The sequence below is a fragment of the Neophocaena asiaeorientalis genome, unplaced genomic scaffold (assembly GCF_003031525.2).
Source record: "Neophocaena asiaeorientalis asiaeorientalis breed wild unplaced genomic scaffold, Neophocaena_asiaeorientalis_V1.1 scaffold253, whole genome shotgun sequence".
Classification (NCBI taxonomy): Eukaryota; Metazoa; Chordata; class Mammalia; order Artiodactyla; family Phocoenidae; genus Neophocaena; species Neophocaena asiaeorientalis.
Genome location: NW_020174553.1, coordinates 2486257 through 2511208, shown reverse-complemented (window position 1 = coordinate 2511208; position 24952 = coordinate 2486257). Strand labels below are relative to the sequence as shown.

The 24952-nt window shown below is 37.7% G+C and overlaps 1 protein-coding gene across 2 annotated transcripts in view; it reads right to left on the bottom strand.

Annotated features, from left to right (window-relative positions):
- Window positions 1-23283, bottom strand: part of TTK (TTK protein kinase) — a 39769-nt gene extending 16486 nt beyond the window's left edge. The window contains exons 1-12 of one of the 2 annotated variants that reach the window (XM_024757442.1): window positions 23145-23283; window positions 20581-20803; window positions 20104-20210; window positions 17775-17918; window positions 16989-17100; window positions 16753-16825; window positions 16568-16662; window positions 14598-14685; window positions 13397-13517; window positions 9134-9306; window positions 2105-2241; window positions 614-740 (exon numbers count right to left, since the gene is read on the bottom strand). In XM_024757442.1, the coding sequence (XP_024613210.1) occupies window positions 614-740; window positions 2105-2241; window positions 9134-9306; window positions 13397-13517; window positions 14598-14685; window positions 16568-16662; window positions 16753-16825; window positions 16989-17100; window positions 17775-17918; window positions 20104-20210; window positions 20581-20803; window positions 23145-23283 (1539 nt within the window). The remainder of the gene's footprint in view (window positions 1-613; window positions 741-2104; window positions 2242-9133; window positions 9307-13396; window positions 13518-14597; window positions 14686-16567; window positions 16663-16752; window positions 16826-16988; window positions 17101-17774; window positions 17919-20103; window positions 20211-20580; window positions 20804-23144) is intronic. The other variant, XM_024757443.1, reaches the window with a different exon arrangement.
- Between the last annotated feature and the right edge of the window lie 1669 nt (window positions 23284-24952).

The window sequence follows — 24952 nt, the reverse complement described above, 5'->3', positions numbered from 1 at the left end:
GTCACATAGCTGGTAAGTAGTGAGGCCGAGAGTCAAGGACAGGCAGTCTCCCTTCAAAGCCTATTCTTTCTACCAATATTAAGCTGTTTTTCAGATAGTTATTAGAAACAAATTTTAGTATTGATGTTGAGAGAGTCTCTAAATAATTTTTTTCCCAGATGGCAATACCTTACCAGCAAAAAATTTTTTACCTTGTCAATACTTTATAACTACTTTATAATATATTCTAGTAGTATCTCATATTGCTATTCTGATATTCTTAAAAATTTACTTGTATATTAAACAGCCAGTGAAATGAAGCTGCTTACTAACAGCTGGTTTACATTGTTAAACAGAATAAAAAATAGCCTAGATTACAGAAGAAATTTTATCTAGCTACCCAAACTAGATACTTCGGGCTAGTTAGTGAAAAAAGCTTCATTAGCTTCTTCAATAACTAACCTCTCAAAGTCATAAGGCACCTTTATGAGAATAGCAGAAAAGAGTTTTGCCTAATGGGACTAAGGATGGACAAGTCTTTAACACCATTCTTAAAAACTAGATCCTGCAAAAATAAAACCTTTGAAACTGATCATACCTTAACATGTATCATTATAAATAAAGCTTATCAAACCTGCAAATTTTGAAGTGGAGTAACGGGTATCTGCTGCTGTTGCTGCTGGAAATAGGGAAGGTGGCTATACGGTGTTGACAACTGACAAGCAGGTAGAAAGTCGTTCTTTACAACTGGAGTCCTGAAACTGGGAAAGGTATTTTTCAAAATTTAAAACATTAAAGCTTTGAAAACAAGATTCTGACTCAGATTTTGCATGGTGGATATACATTTAAATGTGTTACATCAAACAGAATCCAAATGAGTTTTCCTAGTACATCTGAATTATTTATCCTAGAGACACCATCACCAGAAATTTCATTTTGGGGCAGTTCTTTCTGAAAGTAATTTTTTGTCCCCAGACAAGAAATCCTTATTAAAATAAATAAGATGTCATTTAAAATACAGAGTTGGGGTTATTTTATAAAATTTAGCCAAGGCAAATCTCAGCCTATGGCTGATCACAGATTTTATGAGTGCTTCTTAACAATAATGTTCTACACAGCCTCCTGGAAGTATGTGAAAGCCAATTACATCAGAGGAGTTGGGCCTTTGAGCATAAAGCAGCTCAGCTCACGTTCATGCTTTGCTTGTCTTGTCCACTGTTGTATTCTCAACACCAAGAATGGTGCTTGGCACAAAGGAATTCTACAAGTATTTGTTGACAATAAATAGTCTCACAAGAAATAACTATATACCTTGTTTAGTTAGCGGTCATTCTTTAAAATATTCTAAGTATAATAAAATTAGGTAATATATAGCAAAATTGTATTAAGTAGGAAAGAGACTCGGTTATAAAACCCCAAGGCCAGTTCTAATTAAGATCAAAGATTACATTATGAAAATGAAAAGCAAAAGGCATCATGGACTTCCGTTATCCTCTAAGACATTAAAAATATAGCCCCTAGTTATAGGATATGCCACATCCCTTTCTTTCTTTTCTTAGAAATGCCATTGATTTGCCTTTCAACATCCCTTGTGTTTCCTGTCAATCAACACCGACCAACTTCTTCACTCATCCCTCACTGCCCGCCGCTCCGGTCTTGAACACCACCAGAACTGTATGAGCTGCACCACCAGCAGAGACCAGCACACTCCAGTTAACACCTCCTTTGCTATGTAATGTATCCACACTTTACCCGCTCTAAGAATGCTAACCTTTAAAATCTCTCTCTCAATTACAGAGAGTTATCCGTGTGGCAATGCATGATTATCAAGAAGTTTTGCATACTTGGAGTATTTAAAGGTACTGCCTATAGGTAAGTATAAAAAGTATAGAGTATATGTAGTAGGTACAGATTACAATATGACAGAGACTTTCATTACAATCCTTAAAAATATATCGTAGCCACCTTCCCCTCCCCTTTTACAGATGAAAAAACTGATGCTGAGAAAAATAATATGAATTTGGAAAGTCTTTAAAGTAAAAGAGCGGGATCCACCTCTAGATCTGTTTGGCCCCGAAGCCCATGCTATTTCTATTGTACCAAGCAAAGAACCAAAAGTAATTACCAGTTCATATAATCATCCAAGACACTGTTGCTGGGTGTCTTACAAATAGATTTTGGGTCAATCCATTTAGGTGTTGATATCGGTGGCGACTGCTTTGAAACCGAAAGGGCAGGTTGCTCAAAACTGGTTTGTTTCTGCTAGACCAAAATAAAAAACATCACGATTTCGGGTTTTTAAATTAGTCACCTGTTCAACAGTTTCACAAACATAACTTCTAAAAGAAAATTAACATACGAAATACAAAAGCATGCTAAAATAGGTAGACGTATGTGTTCCAGACTTTCAATAACTTTTTAGTACAGCTCTTTTACTCTAAATTTTGAAGCCTGTTATATTTTCCTCAAAGGGACTACAAGTAGAGGGAAGGCACACAGCATTGTTTAACAAAACAGGATCTAATATCCTCTCCCATTAGGGCTACTATCACTAGCATTGAACTTTTATAATCTAAGTAAGTAATTCTGTGCTTCAGAAAACTAGTCTTTAATCAGTAAGATCATTCCCTACTTTTATGTTTGGAGGGAAAATAACCAAATACTAATTACTTAGCAAACTTTGAAATGGCAAATACCTATCTAGTGTTCTTCTTTCTCCCTTGTAAAAGACATAGAGCTTGTAGAATTTATCTCATACAAATCCCAAAGCAATAATGAACATCCTCTACAGTAGAGATTGGCTGGATCTGGCCTGCTGCTTGTTTTTGCAAATAAACTTTTATTGGAACACAGCAATGTCTATTTGCCTACATCTTGTCTGTGGCTGTTTTCATGAGATAATGACAGAGTTCAAGAGTTGCAGCAGTGACCATCTGGCCTGCAAAGCTTACTAAGCTTTTGCAGAAAAAGCTTGCCAACTCCTGCAAACCACATTTTGCTTGAACGCTATTAGTGAGCGCTCACTACCTCTACTTCAATTTGGGGACAGCTTTAGCTGTTAGCAAGTATTCACAGATATTTAGGTTAAATCAGCTTCTATATTATAATTTCAACCCACTGGGTCCACATTATGCTCTGGAGATCCACAGTGGATAAATCTATACTGTTTTCTGCATTTCAATCCTTTGAGTTTTTGAAGATAGCTAGCATGGCCACTGTATCTCTTTTCCTGGGTAAATTTTCCACTTCCTTTAAGACTTCCTCATATATATATCTGGATTAGTGGTCAGGATGGTATTAAGAATCTGTGATAGTAAGATTATTAAGCAAGGAAAGTGGAAAGGTTGTACTCATAGACCGGGATGTTTGCATTTGAGATTTTGGAGATCAGAATTGAGAATATAGGAATGGGTAGCTAAGGTGACATTAAGAAAACGGGCATGAGGGAGGAAGAAGTTATGAATCTGGAGGCCAGGTGTAGGACTAATGATACATAGGGGTAAGAAGCTAACAAAAAGTGATGATAGATGTTGGGTTGAAGTTGAAAGAAGTGATCCAGAACGTAATATTTTCAAAGAATGATGGGGAGTCACTAGGATGTTCAGAGATGATGGCAACGAGCAAGACAGGAGAGCATATCCAGAAGGCAGGCGCCTCAAAAGGACAGGGTTTTGGCAAGAGAAGAAGTGGTCTGGACATAGCTTCGGGGAGCTTGTAGGTAAGTGAGATGGGAGAAAAAAACAGCCTCTACTTGAGGACTGCTGGAGAAGTAGCAACCTCAAGAAACTGCCTAGTTTTTTCCTCTTTACCTAAGGGTACAATTCAGTGGTTTTTAATATATTCACAAGAGTAGGCAATCATCACCACTATTTAATTACAGAACGTTTTCATCATCCTGAGAAGAAGCTCTGTATTAGCAGTCGCTCTCATTCCCCACTCCTCCTGGGCTCTGGCGACCACTAATTTACTTTCTGTCTCTATGGATTTGCCTATTCTAGACATTTCTTATAAAAGGGATCACAAAATATATGGCCTTTTGTGACAGGTTTCCATCATTTAGCATGTTTTCAAGGTTCATCCATGCTATAGCATTTATCAATACTTCATTACTTTTATTATTGAATAAAAAAATGAAATAATAAAATCAGAGTAACACATTTGCTTATTGACTCACCAGGTGATAGATATTTGGGTTATTTCTACTTTTTTACAATTATGAATAATGCTGCCATGAACATTCATGTACAAGTTTTTGTGTGGATATATATTTTCAATTCCCTTGAGTATATACCTAGCAGTAGAATTGCTGGATCATATGGTAACTGTATGTAACCTTTTGAGGAACTACCATACCATTTTTTTTTTTAAATTCAGGACATTCTAATTTCAAATTAAGCACAATTAGTAATTATGATAGGTGCTTTACTTTTTAATATCTTCCCCCCAAAATTCTTAGGAATTAAATATGTTATAATGAGCACTATAATTGATACAATCATAAAAAAATGCATGAATAAACATAAAATAACTAAGCGAACAAAGCAATTTTTATGAATAGCGAAACAATGCAAGTTGGTGGTTAATGAAGCAGCATATAGATACAAACCTGGAGGGCAACTAGCAGGCAGAGGAAAACTAGACCTCACATGCAACCAGGAGTAAAAGGCAGAAAATTACTAGTAGGAAATCTCTTTTAAGAAGGCACGTTTAGATTTTTTTCTTAAGTATAAATTTTCTCAACTAGCACCTCATAACAACTCTGGTAAGGTGATCACCATTTATTTAGGTCTCAGAATGGTCCTCTTCTGCCTTGACCCAAGAAGAAGCAGTGGAGGTGAGTTATACTGCTATGCCATACCATTTCAAGTGACTGCACCATTCTACGTTCTCACCAGCAGTGTATGAGGGTTCATTTATCCACATCTTCATCAACACTTATTACTGGCTCTTTTTAGTTACAGCCACCTTGGTGCGTGTGAAATGGTGTCTCACTGCAGTTTTGATTTGCATTTCCCTAATGACAGATAAACAGTTTTAAGTCCCTTTACCATTCTACCGGTTTACAAGTTTTAAAAAGAAAAAAAGAGGAGATGCTGTTTGTCCAAGGTTCAACCTGTCAGGATTCTTCTCAACTAACATTTGTTACCTACTCCATTACTTAGATCAACAGTTCTCAAAGAGTGATCTAGAAATAGCAGAAAGAGAGGGGTTCCCAAGATCTTTTCCTGGAGTCTGAGAGGTTAAAACTATTTTCATGATCATACTAGGACATTATTTGCCTTTTTCACTTTCATTCTTTCATGAATGTAAACTAGAGTTTTCCCAAGGCTAGAAGGCATGTGATAGTGAAATAGATTGAATGCAAAAGTGGATACAAGGGGCTTCCCTAAAAAAAAAAAAAAAAAAAAAAAAAAAAAAAAAAGTGGATACAAGAAATCCAGTCTTCTGTTAAGCCAACCATTATAGAAATTGTAAAAATTATAAAACAATATCACTCTCTTCACTGTAATTATTTTGTTTTGAAAAATACTTATTTTTCAGAAGGAACATAGCTCAACATAATAAATCCATGTATGACAAGCCCACAGCGGACATCATACTCAACGGTGAAAGCTTTCCTCTAAAATCAGGAACAAGACAAGGATGCCCACTTTTCACACTGTTACTTAACATGGTATTGGAAGTCCTAGCCACAGGAATTAGACAAGAAACAGAAATAAAAGGTATCCAAATTGAAAAGGAAGAGGTAAAACTGTTACTATTTGCAGACATGATATTATATACAGAAAGCCCTAAAGACTCCACCAAAAACACCTGTTAGAAACAATCCCATTAAAAACAATAAAATACCTAGGAACAAATTTAACCAAGTAAGTGAAACACTTGTATACTGAAAACTATAAGACACCAGTGAAAGAAACTGAAGACACAAATAAATGGAAAGATATTCTGTGTTCATGGATTGGAAGAATATTGTTAAAATGACCATAACTACCCAAAGCAATCTACAGATTCAATGCAATCCCTATCAAAATTCCAATGGCATTTCTCACAGAAATAGAACAACCCTAAAATTCATATGGAACCACAAAAGATCATGAATAGACAAAGCAACCTTGAGAAAGAAGAACAAAGCTGGAGGCATCACGCTCTCTGATTTCAAACCACATCACAAAGCTATAGTATTCAAGACAGTATGACACTGTCATAAAAACAGACACACAGATCAATGGTTTTGGGAAAACTGGACAGCCACATGCAAAAGAATGAAACTGGACTACTTTCTCATACCATACACAAAAATTAACTCAAAATAAATTAAAGACCTGAATATAAGACCTTAAAATATAAAAATTCTAGAAGAAAACATAGGTGGTAAGCTCCTTAACACAGGTCTTGGCAATGAATTTTTAGATCTGACACCTAAAGTAAAGACAAAAGCAAAAATAAACAAGTAGGACTACATCAAACTAAAAAGCTTCTGCACAGCAAAGGAAACCATCAACAGAATGAAAAGACAATCCATGGAATGGGAAAAAATATTTGCAAACCACATATCCAATAAGAGGTTAATATCCAAAATACACAAGGAGGGGCTTCCCTGGTAGCACAGTGGTTAAGAATCTGCCTGTCAATGCAGGGCACATGGGTTCGACCCCTGGCCCAGGAAGATCCCACATGCCATGGAACAACTAAGCCCATGCGTCACAACTACTGAGCCGCACTCTAGAGCCTGTGTGCTACAACTACTGAGGCCCATGCACCTAGAGCCCGTGCTCCGCGACAAGAGAAGCCACCACAATGAGAAGCCCACGCACAGCAACAAAGAGCAGCCCCTGCTCGCTGCAAACTAGAGAAAAGCCTGTGCACAGCAACAAAGACCCAACACAGCCAAAAAAAAAAAAACCACCACAGGGAACTCATTACAACTCAATACCAAAAATCAAATAACCAACTTATAAATGGACAGTGGAGGTGATTAGATATTTTTCCATAGAAGACATACAGATAAATAGCCAACAGATATATGAAAAGATGCTCAACATTAGGGAAATCATTAGGGAAATGCAAATCAAAATCACAATGAGATTATCACCTCACACCTGTCAGAGTGCCTATTATCAAAAAGAGAAGAAATAAGAAGTGTTGACAAGGATGTGGAGAAAATGGAAGTCTTGTGCAGTGTTGGTGAAAATGTAAATAGAACTACCATATGACCTAGCAATTCTACTTCTGGGTATTTATCCAAAGAAAAGGAAAACACTAACTTGGAAAGATATCTGTACCCTCATGTTCAAAGCATCATTATTTACAATAGCCAAGAAATGGAAACAACTTAAATATCCATTGATGGCCGAATGGACAAAGAAAATGCAATACATAAATACAACGGAATATTATTCAGCCATAAAAAGGTATGAAATCTTGCCATTTGTGACAACACCAATGGACCCTGAGGGCATTATACTAAGTGAAATAGCTAGAGAAAAACGAATACTGCATAGTATCACTTACATGTAAAATCTTACATGGGGAAAAAAAAAACCAACAACAACAAAACACCAAGCTCACAGATAGTTTGGTGCTTGCTGGGGGTGGGGATGGGTGGGTGGGAGCGGGGCTGGGTGAAGAGGATCAAAAGGTACAAACTTCCAGTTACAAGATAAATAAATCATGGGGATGTAATGAAAAACGTGGTGACAACAGTTAATAATACTGAATTGCATATTTGAAAGTTGCTAAGTGAGTAGACCTTAAAAATTCTCATCACAAGAAAAAAAATTTGTAGCTATGTATGGAAACGAATATTAACTAGACTTATTGTGGTGATCATTTTGCAATAGAGTTGATCTTTGAACAACTGGGAGATTAGGGGCACCAACCTCCCATGAAGTCAAAAATCCACATATAAGTTTACAGTTGGCGCTATGTATCCACAGTTCCACATTCTCGGAATCAACCAACCAAATATCATGTAGTACTATAGTACATATTTATTGAAAAAAATCCATGCATAAGTGGACCCACACAGTTCTAACCCATGTTGTACAAGGGTCAACTGTATATACAAATATCGAATCATTATGTTGTACACCTAAAACTAATATGTTGTATATCAATTATATCTCAATAAAACAAAATACTTATTTTTAAGTGTATCTACATTCACATGTAAAAAATTTATTCTTGTTATTTTTAATAAATTAGTAAATATTTTAAAAATGTATTGGCTTTACTTTCTAATATAGCAAATACAGATAAACATAGCCTACGTAAACCAAAGCTCTTTTTCTCCCCATTTTTGGCCACGTCGTGCAGCTTGTGGGATCTTAGTTCCCCGACCAGGGATTGAACCTGGGCCCTTGGCAGTGAAAGTACGGACTCCTAACAACTGGATTGCCAGGGAATTCCCCCAAAGCTCTTTAGGAACCTTGATAATTAAGAGTATAAAAGAAGGCACCAAGACCAAAATATTTGAGAACTGCTGAATTAGAATACAACTGAAAAGTAATAATGACAAGAGTATGGCCATGGACTACATACAGGTACGGCTCTCTACCAGATCCTTGCTTCTGAAATGGAGCCCAGCCAGTGGGAATGATCATTCAACCTATTATGAATTCACATTATCTAGTCTATATTTTTCTATTTTATCCATGAGGATGACAATAGGAAATTGTCAAATGCTTGATACAGCACTGCACTGGTTCAGCCATCTGCATACTGTTTTCTGTAAAAGGTAAGATAGTAAACATTTTCAGCTCTGCAGGCCAGGTGGTCTCTGCTGCAGTTACTCAGCTCTGCTGTTACAGTTCAAAAGCAAGCACAGACAGTAAGTAAATAAACAGGTATGGCTGTATTTCAATAAAATGTTGTTTACAGACAGGCTGGGAACTAGATTTGGCTCCTAGGCTGTAGTTTGCTGACCCCTGCCCCAGTCTACCAGCATCCAAAAATACTACTGAAAACAGAAAAGAATTCAGCTTGACATATATTCTTACTAAACTAAACCTTTATTACTGATCATTGTTTTGTGAATTAAAAGCAAAAAAAAACAAAAAACCACACACTTGAGCAAACTGCTCCACTAAATATGGTACACAAGAATTTAATAAAAGAAGAAAACATTTAACATGATCATCACGTTATGAACAATAGCAATCCTACACTTGAAAAGGAAAGTATCAACTTTTGAGATTACCTCTGAAATGTGCCACTGATTTGAAGATGCAGCAGGATTCTGGTTTACACATTCTGACTTTCTCTTAGATGGCCATTGTTTCTGGTTACTTTCTGGAACCTTTGGTTCTTGATGTTCTTTAGTTTCTGAAATTGTATTTGTTGCTATTGTCATTAAAAGGCAAGAATATTTGATAATAACAAAATAAACCTAAATGATAGAACATGTTAAAAAACTGTATTAGCATTTTGTTCTTAAAAAACAAAGAAACTAAAAACTTTAAGCCAGCTGCTGACAATTTGCTTTTTTGGCAAGTTAATTTTTCAAAGCTGCAACAGCCATCTTCCTAGGTTGTTACCTAGAGCTTTACCAAAGACCATTCTGAATTTAAATGCTTCTGGTCTTTACCAGAAAACAAGGAAATAAATAAGTAAAAATTTAAAAACATGTATGTCTTACTAATAAAGAGAAGCTAGTTCACCACTTTTCATAGACCTCTAGCTTTTTAACAAAATTTTTACCTTAAACTAGCCTGTAATTTACTTTCTTAAGCGTCTGAACAAAAGAGCCTCAACAATAACATTGACTATTTTATGAATGTCAATATTCTGTCCCTATCATAACAGATGCAAAAATTCTAAACAAAATATTTGCAACTGATATACAAAATATATAATAAATTATGACCAAGTTGTGTTTATTCCTAAATGCAAAGTTGCTTAACACTTGAAAGTTAATTCAATTTGCCATAATAATAGAGGGGAAGAGTCTGTGGTCAACTCCAAAAATGCGGAAAAGGCATTTCATAAAATTCAATACCCAGTCACAAAAAAACTTTTAGTCTAGGTATAAAGCAAAACTCACCCTGTTTTGATATTTGATAAAGAATAGCTGTAAGACTCTAAGGCAATTATCATGTGAGGGTAAAATAATGAAAGTGGCTCTCTAAAATAAGGAGTGAACAAAAACGCCACCTATCATTCCTTCTATTCACCATTATGCTAGAGGTTATAAGTGCAATACAGCAAAGAAAAGAAAGTTAAAGGACTGGAAGGCAAAAAATGTTATATTATTTTCAAACAACATGAAAGAATTTATAGGAAAATATTAGAATTATTCAGTAACTTTAGCAATGTCACTGTAAATATGATAAATAGCGAAAAATCAGTTGTATTTTTACATACCAGCAACAAAGTAGAGGATAAGTATTTTTTTAAAAAAAGATCCCATTCATTATCATATCAAAAAAAAATCAGATCTCTAAGTACATCTCTAGCAAAAGATAAGCAAACTCTCTACACAGAAAAGTATTTCTTCAATAATCTTTTAAAGATTACTTAAATGAATGAAGGGATATGCCAGGTTAGTGGACTAGAAAATTCATCTGTTAAGATGTCAACCTGTCCCACTAGATCTCAATCAAAATCCCATTTAAAAAAAAAAAAAAAATGGGGCTTCCCTGGTGGTGCAGGGGTTGAGAGTTCGCCTGCCGATGCAGGGGACACGGGTTCGTGCCCTGGTCCAGGAAGGTCCCACATGCCGCAGAGCGGCTGGGCCCGTGAGCCATGGCCGCTGAGCCTGCGCGTCCGGAGCCTGTGCTCCGCAACGGGAGAGGCCACAACAGTGAGAGGCCCGCGTACCGGAAAAAAAAAAAAAAAGGAAATCTGACAGATTCTAATATTTATATGGAAATCCAAAAGGCTTAGAATAACTAAAATAGCTTTGACAAAGAACAAAGGTGGAATTTACACTGACAGATATGAAGACTTAACTGCAGTAATTATGTCAGTATTAGCACAAAGACACAAAGGACTATGGAACAGAGAAGAATTCAAGACCAGACATCAAACACAGACTCATCTAATTTATAACAAATCACTGAGGGGAAAAAGGGTCTTTTCAATAAATGCTGCTGGATCTACTGGATATCCACATGGGGAGAAAAAAATGAATCCAGACACTTGATCTTAGCTATACACAAATATTAAATTCAAGTAGAATATAACTCTAAATGTGAAACGTAAAATGTCTTCTGCAATATATGGAAAGGGCTTCTTCCCTGGTGGCTCAGTGGTTAGGAATCCGCCTGCTTAACGCAGGGGACATGGGTTCGAGCCCTGGTCCGGGAAGATCACACATGCCACGGAGCAACTAAGCCCGTGTGCCTCAACTACTGAGCCTGTGCTCTAGAGCCCACGAGCCACAACTATGCAGCCCGTGCGCCACAATACTAAAGCCCGCACGCCTAGAGCCCAAACTCTGCAACAAGAGAAGCCACCGCGATGAGAAGCCCGCGCACTGCAACGGAGAGCAGCCCCCACTCGCCACAATTAGAGAAAGCCCGCCCGCAGCAACGAAGACCCAACGCAGCCAAAAATAAATAAATAAATATATAAAAAAATAAATAAAATATATGAAAATATCTTTATGATCTTGGAGGAGGAAAAGATTTGTTTAAAGTCACAGAATACACTCACCACAAAGGAAAAGACTGATAAATTAAAATGCATGATAATTAACAATTTCATCAAGTCTTCACCACATAATAGAAGTTACTTGTAAAATATATACCCAACAAAGGAGCTGTATCTAGACCATATTAATGTCTCCTAACATCAATGCGAGAAAGAAAGGAAACCCAATGGAAAAACTGGGGAGGCTTGAACAAGTACTTCACAAGAGGATACCCATATGGCCGATAAACACAAAAAAGCCTTCAGCATCATTAGACATCAGGGAAATGCGAATTAAAACCGCAGCGAGAGATCACTTAGCAGAATCAGAATGTTTAACATTAAAAACCAACAATAAAAACTCTTGGGAAGAATGTGGAGCAAGAGTAACATAAGTGCTGGTGATACACAACACTTTGGAAAACCGTCCAGCACTATCGATGAGCCGAATATATACAACATCCTGTGACCCCACAGCCCCACTCGGAATACACCTGACGGAAGTGTGTGTGAAAGAAATGAAAGCATTAAATTAGGGGCCAGGTCAGTACTATAAACAAGAATTTTTGGTAAAGATGATTTTTCAATCATATCAGTTTGTAATAGGTGCCATGAAAATATAGAATATGAGTTTCCCCCAATTACTAGCAAGAGGAATCTATAGTTGGCCCTCCGTATCCGCAGGTTCCACAGGGCTGACTATACCACATCAATTTACAGAAGGGACTTGAGCAACCGAGGATTTGGGCAGCCGAGGGGGATCCTGGAAACAATGCCCCGCGGATGCGAAGGGACGCTGATGTTCCCAATCAAAATAATGGCCGCCCAGTTTGCAGGGACGGAGGGCTTTCCTGTGACATAGGATTTTCCGGGCTAAAACCAGAAAAGTCCCAGTGTTCCTCTTCAGTCCAATCAAAAGAAAGAATTACACCCAATCTGGCAAACTTTGTTTGGACAATGGTCATCCAATTCATGACCCCATTCAAAAATCTGATGGTACTCTGACATCTAAACAAATAAAAAATTTAAGCCTGACATTCTAAGTCTAACTAGTCTTATCTCCCATTTCTATACTTACCTGTGTTACAGTTTTCAGTATAATTGACCATCTTTGCTCCTAGAATAGTTTTTTCTTTTGCTTATGTTACTCCCTCCATCTGAAATACTCTATCACTGCCATTTCTTCCTATTTAAATGCTAACAATGCTTCACGTTTCTTCTCCTCCACAAACTATTTCCTTATTTCCCCTAAACCAAATTAGTTCCTCAGATTTCTCCTTGCACGGAATCCTCAGAGCATTTTATTGATGTGGTTCTCATGATACTCCATATTCTACCCAGCATTGTGTTTATCAGCAGAGGTCCCACACTGCTTGGCAATCTCCTTGGGACCCTGTCTCATTCATGTATATATCCTTAGAACATGCACCATAGTACTCATATATTGGAAAAGCAAATGTTTGACAGAAGAGGAAAGGGAGAATTATCATAGAAATACAGCCTCTGCGTCCTTTCCAGAAAGTATTTATCAGGCCAACTGAGAACAATAACTCCGTGCCACGGTATTTTCCCTCCAACCTTCCTTTAATGCACCTTTTAGGCAAATAAACGTTCTTTGCTATAGAATTGAATACTTTTCATACAATCTATACAATTTAACTGAAATACAAGATAAAGGGACACAGTCATAGTCTTACATGGCAATTGTTAGGTGGCTGGTCAACTTTCACAAGTACAAAGTGATTCTCTTAATTAAAGAAGTAGTCTGTTTTGTCACTCTTACCTTCTAATTTTGTTAGAAGGCTTGATTCACTTTTATTCTTCAGGGTGACTGAATCAGTAATAAGTTCAGAACTCTTCTCATCTGACATCGGAGGTTCCTTGGAACGAATATTTTTAACAGACTACATAAAAAGAATAAGATTTGATTTTATTTTATATAAAGTCTCATCAACAGAAGTAGTACTAATCTGTCTTAGTGTTCAGTATACTGAAGTCTCGCCTATATGAAAAGACTGCTAGGAAGATTATCTATTATACTTGCACGTGGACTCACAAACTGCCAGGAAGATAACTTCTTGAATTACTGAGCAGAGCAGAGCAACGGGAATGGCCACAACCATCAAACTGGCCAATTTACTTTCAATAGACATATTAATCAAATGATAAAATTTAGTCACTCAAAAAGAGAGGCTGGAAAATTTGAATCTAACATAAAACACACTTCATTATTTTGTTACTGTGATCATATTTTATCACCAAAAATGACAGCACTGGTCAAAATTAAGATTTGCATAAGTCTAAGACAGTATTATTCTAAATCCAGAAAATAAACTTTTGACACAACTATGCACTATTCTCTAAGATAGCTGTAAACCAGTTAAACTCATTATTTAAAAGCAAAGACCATGAAAGGCAGAGATAAATTACAAGGAATCGAAAATCAGAAAGACCTACATTGCGATCCAGGGGTTTAACTCAACTATAGTAACAATAGTGTAACCCCTAAAAATCAGTGCACCAGGGATTAAAGCTGTTTCCTGTCTTTGAAGTTCACACATCTGCCATATCAGGACGCCAGGATTATCTGAGCCCTCACCTCTGCCCCATCACAAAGCCACTCCATCATTTTTGTCTAAGATGCCCTGCCAGGTCATATGATTAAACACACCAAGAAACAAAAGCTGGGGGGCATGGCTCGCCCCGCTATTCCCAAATCCAGGCCAACTAACCTGCTAAAACACTATATAATAATTGCTAATTCAGAGTTACCCCAGAAGATCGCTGATCATCGCCCTACCACCTCAACTGAGGAGAAACAGTTTAGGAATTATGTGCTACTTCCCGTCAGTGGTCCGACATATCTTGGGGCTTCAGGAGCACTGCTGGAGATACATAAATCATGGACTCCTTTCCCGGAAAAAGCTCCATGGACCCTGGGTCAGGAACCCTTGCTTCATGGAAAGATTTAAAAATGGACATACCGTTAAATGTCTCAAGTCACTGGAATCATTTCCACTTGACTTAGATCCAGAAACGACTGTATCTCGGCATTCTGATCCAGAGATCTGTCTGTTACCCATGAAACAAAACAATTGTAATGTTTAACCTGAAATCAATCATTTCAACGAATTATTTTTTCAATTTTAAAGTTGACATTTTAACAATATGTACACCTTTTAATTGGAAAAATCACTTGGAAAGATTTTTTTAAATAAATGTATGTATGTATGTATGTATTTTTGGCTGTGTTGGGTCTTCGTTGCTGCGTGCAGACTTTCTCTAGTTGCGGCGAGCGGGGGCTACCCTTCATTGTGGTGCGTGGGCTTCTCATTGCGGTGGCTTCTCTTTGTTGCATAGCACGGGCCCTAGGGATGCAGTCTTCAGTAGTTGTGGCACACGGGCTCAGTAGCTGTGGCACACGGGCTTAGTTGCTCCGCGGCACGTGGGATCTTCCCGGACCAGGGCTCAAACCCGTGTCCCCTGCACTGGCGGGAGGATTCTTAACCACTGCGCCATCAGGGAAGTCCCCTGGAAAGATATTTTTAAAAATAACAAGATTCCAGTATAAACGTGACTAAAGTGCTGGGCAGTGATAAAAGTGAGAGAGATGAGTAGTAAGTAGGTGATTGCCTACCCTGTTATGTAATAAGTAACAGCTGGAGTCAAGGTATGAATGTGGGAAAGGACAAGGGAACAGCAGTATGTAGATCAAACTACACTTCAGGTTGCAAATAGCTTAAGGATAAGAACTAGCGTGTAGGCCCTCCTATGGGAGACTGCCTAGCTCACAATCTATCAAAACAAGCACCAAGAAAATGGCTGGTTTGTTTATTTTTTTGAGTGGGAGAAAATCTCCTAAGCTAGCACTTGAAATGGAGATGACAAGAAAATAGTCATAAGATTTTGGAGCTTAACCTTGACATCCAAAATGCTCTTTAATATCAATGTTCAGTCAAGCCCTAAGTATAATAAGAATTTAAGTATAGAAGACACCAGCTAAAAACAAACGGTTATATTTCTAAAGTTTACTTGCAAAATGATTTTCTAGCATCCAAGGAGCCTTTCCCATTAGAAATAATGTAATGAATAGTGGTTATAGTTAAAAATAGAGTAGAAAAATGAGGTCCCTTAGCTAAGCTGGAATACGAGATTCTCAGTTTTCAAGTTGAAGGAAGGAGAACACATTAGATGTGGTGAACAATACTTCATCTCTACCTACCCTGCCCCACTTCTTGAAGCCCTAGGCTCAGAAGCAAATGAGTGGGGACTTCCCTGGTGGGCCAGCGGTTAAGACTCCCTCCCAATGCAAGGGTTCAATCCCTGGTCAGGGAACTAAGATCCCACATACTGTAACTAAGCCTGCACGCCACAACTACTGAGCCCATGCGCTGCAACTAGGGAAGCCTGCATGCCGCAATGAAGACCCAGCGCAGCCAAAATAAATAAATTTAAAAAAAAAAAGGAAGGGCTATGCTGACTGTAAAGTGAGGTGCACATGTAAAAACAAAAAGGAGCAAGTGAGTGAATTAATCATCTCTCCCACTGATAGCTGCCCCTTTCCTTGAACTACCTGCAAAAGAAATTGTTCCCAGACCTCCCTTCACCCCTATGGAGACTTCCATACCCACTAAAAAGAGTCTTACCAGAGAGGCTACCATAAGGGAGAAATGTTCAAACATCAGGAGTTTTTACCCCAGGGCTGTTTGCATAGTCTTTTTAAGCTTCGTGTTGACTTAATCTTTTTTCCTCGGTGTTTCCTAATTCTTTAATAGTTCTTTTAATGAATATTTTAATGATATTAAAGCAAAATAAAGTCATATCTCCCACTCATTCCTCATACTAAATAAAAATGTAACCATAATTACTTTCACATAGTAAAAGACTCTAAGATCATTCTGCCATCAATCTTCAAGTTTTGAAACCAAATTAAAAAATTAAAACTCAAACATACCTTTTAGTAAAAGGTGGTGCAACTGAAGCATCTGTCTTCTCATGGTAATCCGGGCTACTTAGAAGGTTAACTGGGACTCTTCCGAACGGGCATGACTAAAAATGTTTTGAAAGATTAAGTAACTAACTAGGAAATAAGTATAGACCTCACCACTACCATTTTAATCAGAGTTAAAAATAACTTACTCGTTTAGCTTTGTTTGTTTGTTTCAAAGGATTTCGATGGCCTATCTCTGCATCTTGAGGGGGTATGTTCTCCCTAAACAGAAAGAAAATACTCCTGATTTTTAAAAGAATAATATTGACACATGCATTTTCATCAACTGTTAAACATTGTTATTGTAACATGAAAATATATATGCAGATGTATAAATAATATAAATGTAGGACGAGCATTTAAAAAATGGATTCAGTTTCCTTACCCATACAAAAACCTGGCTTTAGTCTGTGCTCTGGAATCACAACTGATGTTCCTATTCGGTAAATGTCCAAGTGTACTGGGGAACGGTTCTTGCACATTTGATACTGTAGATGCTGTAAACATTTGAAATTGTAATTAAATTTATAAGGACATAAGAAATACACAAAAAAGTAATCTCATAAATAAGAATGTTTTAAAAGTCAATTCATAGTAAATATTTGTCCCCAAATAAGATATGCAGACGTGAAGATGTTATGAAGATAATTCTCTAACTATACTTGAAAACTATTCCATAATTATATAACTGCTTACTCAAGAGTAAAGACACATTCCTTATATCTAATAGCAAAAAGTCATTCTCTCGCCTAGATAAGTTTTTCTGTTTGTTTGTTTTTAACTGAAGTATAGTTGATTTACAATGCTGTAATAGTTTCTGGTGTACAGCAAAGTAATTTATATATATATATTCTTTTTCATATTCTTTTCCATTATTGTTTATTACAGGATATTGAATACAGTTCCCTGTACTATACAGTGGGACCTTATTGTTTTAGATCAAGCTGTTTTTAATGTGTTACCAATTAGAGTTTGATTAGGGAAAAAAAATTCCAACAAGAAAGTAATGACTTTCTTACTTCTAAAAGTCTTACCTCCTTTACATCTAAAACTTAATCTTAGATTTTGATCATTCTAAGTAAATGATATTTCTCTATAAAATATTATCCTGAATCCTTTTTTGCAGGACAAAACACCACAGAAAAGTATTAGCACACACTAACGTATTTACCTGATAAACTCTTCTTTTCTTCCTCTGAAAGCAGCTGCTTTTTTTGAAGGTTTAAATTCCGAATGGCAATTTCCAGCATTTCTAGGGGTACTGCTCCACTTTCCACAGCTTTATGAAGAAGTTGCTTACTTTTCTTGAAATTACCTAACAAAGTAAAAAATAATCGTCATTTTAATGCAGCAACCTTTACTCCCCAGAGGCGTATTCATCAGGACCTAGGAAAAAAATTTAGAAGTCTTAGGCAAAAATGTTTACTCCAAGGCTCACGCACATTACTCATAAAAAAATAAGCAATTTCTCACTTCTGATAACAAGTCATGTCAAACAGTTTACTTGTGTAAGATGTAACTGATGTGATTATGTATTGGTTTATTGCCACGGTCCATTTTCACAAGTAAAAGAAATGTTAGCAAAGCAGTTACAAAATGGGGGCAGCAAAGGTCAACTCAAACAGAAACTTGAGAGAATTTAGTAAAAGGGAAAACTAAGCCTTAGATGTTGCAACAGTCTCAAGAGCATCAATCTGTTACAACACAGCATAATAGTTATCATTTATAACATTTAGTCATTAAGGTTGACATCTTTTGCTAAAGGGAATTCCCATCAAAAGGATTCATGTGAAAAAAATGTAACAATAAAGATTAATCTTTAGCTACCAGACTTAGCTACACCACCCCCAAAATGCAAAATAACTGAGAAACTACCAAAATCACCTTTTGACTACAGATAAATTACCAAACAAATTTTCTTTCAACTGCAAACTTACCCAATACATTTAGTTTAGAATTTCATTTATAAATATTAAATGTATACGTCATGTATGTTATGAAATGCGTTAGCATTTTGGGGAGCCACTAGGCTATACTATGCACTTGGCATTTGGGTGTAAAAATGGTTAAGAGTCAGCCTCTACCTTCTCACAGTTTACAAAATTTAAGAACATAAACATATTTGATAGAGACTAAGACTGTATTTACTCAGAGTACTGAGATTTCATATATTGAGCATTTCAGGATAGCAAAAGAAGAAAGGCTTGGACAGGAACTAGTAACTAGGGAGCTTACTAAGGTCATAGACCCCTTTGAGAATCCGATAAAAACTATGGAATGTCCTCCACCCCTACAAAAATACACATACACACCAAAAGCACATAGGACTTTGGGAATTTTGCATTTTTCCTGAAAGCCTATTCATCAACCTTGTTCAAAATAATCACAATTTGGACCTTGAGGTTACTACTACATCCCGGTGGTACCAATGAGGTTTATTTCTTATTTACAGATAATATAATTTGAGATTTTCAAAATTTGTATTCTAAAGATATAAGTTTATAGCTGCTGTGGATAGGCCATAACACCTCAAAAATTTTTTAAAGTAGAATGAAGGAGAGACAGATGATCTTAAAGGCCTGGCCATACTCTAACGAGCAGTGAGGCAGTTCTCCTAGGCAGGAAAGGGACGATTTTTTTTTTAAGTCACCTGATAGTGCACAGGATAGATCAGAGAAGATGATTCAGATAACTAGGACTCAGAAGTCATCTGCATAAGTAGAAGTTCAGGATTTGAGTTTATACAGTGCTTTTCTCCAACCTCGGTCTTGGTGAACACTCTCTAAGGAGTTAGCCCCGCTTTGGACATGACTACAAGGATTCTGGCTGAGCCAAAAAGAAAAAATGGTGATAATATGTGTATTACTGGTGGGAAATGGGATCAGGGTTGGAGCAGCAACAAGGCAAATGGAAAAACAGGAAAACGTGGCCAGAGGGCCAGCAGGATAGATCCAAAGGCCCCAGAAAATGAAGAGAAAAGGCTAATGGCCAGGCTAAAAATGTCTGAGGAAGAGACTGCCCTTGTTCTATCTAAAATGTCCAGACTAGGTAGAACCAAGTGAGCAGGAAATAAAAGCTTCTACAGCAGTTTACTTTTTTTTAATTGAACTACCAATTAATGCTACAATTATATTCTGCTGTATATTTTGGTGCTATGACACCATGGCACAAGATAAACTTATCTAAGCTCTGGTTTAAATATCTTATATCCTCATCCCAGAAATACTCAGTAAAGAAGCCACTTTCCTTTAGATGTTTCCTGAATCTAATAGCACACACGTGATGTTCATGCTTATCTTCCTGGGTTACTCCTCACAAGTGGAAGGGCCAGTATGACAAATATTCTCCACAGGTACACTTAGGTAGCATTCTTCCCCCATATTCTCATCTGACGTTTCGCCTCATACTTCTATTTCATACACATGATTTAATATTCGAATGTACGTTACAGTAGGAAGTTATCTTCTACTCAAAACGCGGACTTGACATTTTCAGATTACCTTGTGATAGTTCAAACTGTGCAAAAGATATATGCACGAAAGCAAACTTCTTGCAGTTTGCTCTGGCCATCTGAAAGTAGTCGCGTGCGTCATCTGGCTCTTGAATACTGAAATAAAGATTTCAGAGTCAAGTTTCAAGAAAAGGGACACATTTGCCTAAGTTTGATAACTCCTCATTCTATTTTCCAAAAGACACAGCATATTGTTCTTTTTTCTGTATGTAAAATTAAATAAGTTAATTTTTACAATCTTTTTAGGCAGAGTCTAGAGGACGTAACTTTGTGGAAATATGCACATAGTAAAGATAAAGAAGGTTTACATTACTCACTTGTTAATTATAAACAAAAGGATTTCGTGAAAAAATATTAAATTTCTTACAAGTAATTCTGACAACATGTTTTCATTTTACCTTGTGGTGATGTAGTTATGTGTTATGTAATGTAGTTAGCTAAATGCAGTTAAAATGGTAATACTTACGCTTTTAATTCAGCAAATCTCACTTGAATTCTAGCAAAACTCTCATTTTGGCCATATTTATCTGGAGGAAGTGCTTCAATTGCTTGATTGTAACGACCAATCAATTTATTTAAAAGGGCATCATTTAAAGGGACACTGTTTTTCTCTAGTTTGAGCAACAAGTTCAACCAGTCCTCTGGGTTGTTTGCCATCATCATAATTTGGTTAACAGTTCCCGAGTTATCTGAACAGGGGACAAAATATACCACAACAGAGGAAAGACATAAAACAAATGCCAAATTGCACTTTTCTTTCAAATTACAGTTAATCACTGATACTCTCAGTATGAACATACACAAACTCCCTAAAATACTTTTTTAAAACTTTAACAACTCATGTAAATATAAGCAAACTTATTTACTGTATATATATTTTTATGATGGTATACTGTACTACAAAAAGCTATATATTTTGAAGGAAAAAAAAACTTGGAAATAAATGTCTATGAGGAGCTTTAGAAAACCATATGCAGTCTAAGAATATTGTATGCTCTAGCAGCATAATTCTATCTTAGCATCCTAACGATGCAGAGAAAACCTCTCACCACCACCAGTACCAACTTTCTTGGAAAATTCTTCATGCCTATTCATTAAAAATTTAGAAACTTACTGCCCTAGTCCTAACATAACCTTTACAACCTTACTGATCCAACATTATATCCATATTCCTCAAACTTAGTTTTAAACCGATCAAACAAAACCAATTTACAAAAGATAAGCAACTAGTATGGTCATTTTCCTCTCCCTCCAATTTACCCACATTTCTCCAAAATTTTCATGTTGTTAATCTATTTTTAACCTTCTTTAGTGTTACTAGTTGTCCTGTTCAGGATGTTTTAGTCCTTATTAAACATTATTAAATTTAGATTTCTCAGAGAAACTATCGTTCCTTCTATTAGTTTCAGTTACCTTCAACAAGGGTTAATTATTTGCTTTTACAAACAAAATTACTGTTTCTGCTTTTTACTAAAAAAAAAAAACCAAAAACCAAAAAAACAGATTCATAACTTTGTTTTTACCCTTAAATTTAATTTGGTCTGATCTTAACTTCATTTTCAGTTTTACCTCCCATCGCCTTCCTAACAAGTTAGCCTTCAAGGTGTCTAAAAAAAGGTCTTTGAAGACGTATTTCTCATACCCCATTCTCCCTCTGTTAAAACCTTAAAGCATCCTGTCTTATTGGGTTAGTATTCATTCGATGTCAAACATATGTTACAATGTAGCATAGTAGATACTAAATTCTTCTCATCTAGAAACCACGGTTTTAATCTTCCTCAGTATCATGTCTTACATCCCAATTATCAATATATGTTAAGTATTCACAGTTTTGAGCAACTAAAGATTTTAAATAAGGACTTATCTACCTTGGCGTACAAGCTTTGTTACCACTGTTTAAATACACAAAGTGTGGTGATAGAATATCACCATATTAAGAATTTGCTTAACACCAAAATGATCAGTTTCTAAGTGGTTTCAGGTGCATATGACCTGCCATCATGACTAGTTATAGGTTCTTCCATTTGCTTTCAATCCCTCCTCCACTTAATGATTAGTACAGATACAACAAACTTATCCAAAGGTCACTTTTCAAAAATCTCAACAATCTGAAATATAGTAAAGAATTCGGCTTCTGAGCTAATACTTTTCATAAAACTAGGGCACTAGTTCATTAAACTTTGGGCACTTTCACTCATTCATCATTCAATAAACATTTAAGTACCTACTACTTGCTAGGCACCAGTCTTAGTTCTGCAGACACAACACAACAGATAAAAGCCACACCCTCAGAGAGCTCACTTTCTAGTGGAGGAGAGAGACAATAAACACATGAGTAAATGAGATATAAAGTGATTAGTGCTATAGAGAAAAATAATACAGGGAAAGGAAACAGGGGACACACACCCAACCCCACAGGTTGCTATTTTAAATAGGTGGGTTAGGGAAGGCCTCGATGAGATGACATTTGAACAAAGACTTGAAGGAGGTAAGAGTGGGCAGGTAGCTGGGGAGCGGTGTTCCAGGCAGAGAGCAAGGACGAAGGCACTGGGATAGGAGCTGGTCCAGCACACATGAGGCATAGCAAGGAAGCTGCTGTGAGCAAGGGAGAATAGAAAAGGCCAGGAGAGTAACAGGAAGATTCTTCAAATCAAATACTGAGTGTTTAACCTTAAACCTGTACATCCTTTTATTGAGATTGGTGAGGTTTTCTCAGTTTGCAGCAAAAAAAGGAATGGAAAAAAAAAAGGCATACCTATTGATGGCAGGCATATCAGCAGAAATGAGAGCTGCCAATAATGGAAGAGTTATGAAAATTACCTCTGAGCACACTGTAATATGTGATGTTAAGTGTCCTTTCTTAAGGAAGTGGAAAATTGTGGGAATATTTCCACACAAAAGGGTTAAAACATAAAATGTTTGTGCTCTAACTGGTGAGCGTCAATTACTGAGGAAAGTACACCATGTGAACACCCAGTGGTTAACACTTCCTTCCTTTACCGCAGAGGTATTCAAAACAAGGGAACTCACCTGTAGTATCAGCAGAGACTTTATTCAAGCTTAGCTCATCAGTAAGGTCTTCGTTTTTAAATTTATTTTTAATATCTCTCACTTTGTTCATTATGGAATCAATTGTCAATTCTCTGCCACTTAAATCCTCAGCCTCCATTTCTAAGGAAAAAAAAAAAATCGAACTATTCAGAATTCCTATTTTTACTAGCATTAAAGAAAAAAATGTTGCAACTAGCCTTTTAGAACCCAGGAGACTAAAGCGTTATAAATATGAATATCTCCACACAGATATTATCAGGGTAGTATTTATGAAGCTATGTGCATAAAAACAACAGCATGTCTTTGTAATCTGCCCAGCAAGGATTCCAACACGTAAGTCCACCTCTTCTTTCCACCAGAACGTCAATGAAGCCATTGCACAACACAGAAGTTGCTGCCCCCTTTCAAACTTTCCATTTTTCTTCTCTGCCTTCCTTTCACTCTTTTTCCAGAATTATTTTCTCTGGGCCATCTGCAAATTCAGTCGTTTAAAAAAAAATGTGATGGTATGTTTGCTTGGATTCTGGTAGTGACATATAGGCATAAAAAAACCCTTTTGGTAGTGAGAATAACCATTCATTTATTCATCTGCTTTATGTCAGTAAAGCATATTTACTGAAAAACCTGCACATTGCAAGTGCTTTCAAAGCATGATACATACAACATCACTGCCCTTTATTGATAAATGGGGTATCAGCAGCTTGTTCTTGTGCATATCTGGCAGAAACATGACGTGCTTCCTTAATCATTCTAATACCAAGAATCTACTGTATTAGTACAGTACTGAGCACTTGCTCATCTGCATGGTGTTGATGTTTAGTCCGCAAAGTGTCCGCAGTCTTTCTTCCTGTCAGTCTCATCTTTGTGATTCTCAAACCCATCAATCCAGTAACCCAGGGCCACTGATACCAATGGCGCCCCAGATCTCGAGCGTAACAATGAAAAAGGGGGATAAAGCGGGCAGCTAAGTATCACCCCTTGAAGCCAGGTTCCAAAGGTAACTGTCAGAATCACGGCCACCATCTCCTCTCCCTGTTCTAAAACACCAGACAAGAGAGGGAATCTCCCCAGATGCCCTGCCAGGCCCTCTCTCCAGCCAAGTCCACATCTACCTCTCGTTTCCCGGGTTCTCAACAAAAAAAAATCTCCGGCACTACCGGGAGGATTGGAGGGGCAGAGAGCCCGCCCCTCCCCCTCCAGCCCGTTGAGCCGCACCCTACGTCTTCTGCCAGGCTGTGAGCCCTCCCCGCCTCGCCCCCACCGCTCACCGGCCCGCGCGGCGCGGCTAAAGAGCTCACACACCGGCCGCCGCCGTCCCTCCGTGCGCCGGCAAGGTCGGACTCTCCGCCGCAAAGCTGAGTTGAGAACAAAAGGTGGAATCCCAGCCCCTCTCCGCAAACACTTTTGAATTTCCCCGCCGCGGCCGCCGCGGCCGCCTATTGGCCAGTGCTAGCTACGTGAACACGTCTGCCGTGATTGGTTCGTGTTCCCTGGCACCGCCCCTTCTACTGCGGCCCACGAGCCCAGCCCCGCGGGGTCTTCCGGTCTGACTCTGCCCGCTCGGCGCCGGGAGTCAAAGGGATGCTGGCTGTCGGCGGGTGTCCCCGGGGCGCCGGTAGACTGGCTTTCCTGCACCTTCCCGTTTAACCAGGCCATAGTTTTGCCCGAGAGGTAGCCACTCCCGGGCAGAGTGACCCGGTGCAAGGAAAATAGGAGTGCGGACGCTGCTCCCAGCATCAGGACCTAAAAGGGGCCGTGTCAGTCGGCCCTTCCCCGCCACCGCCCCC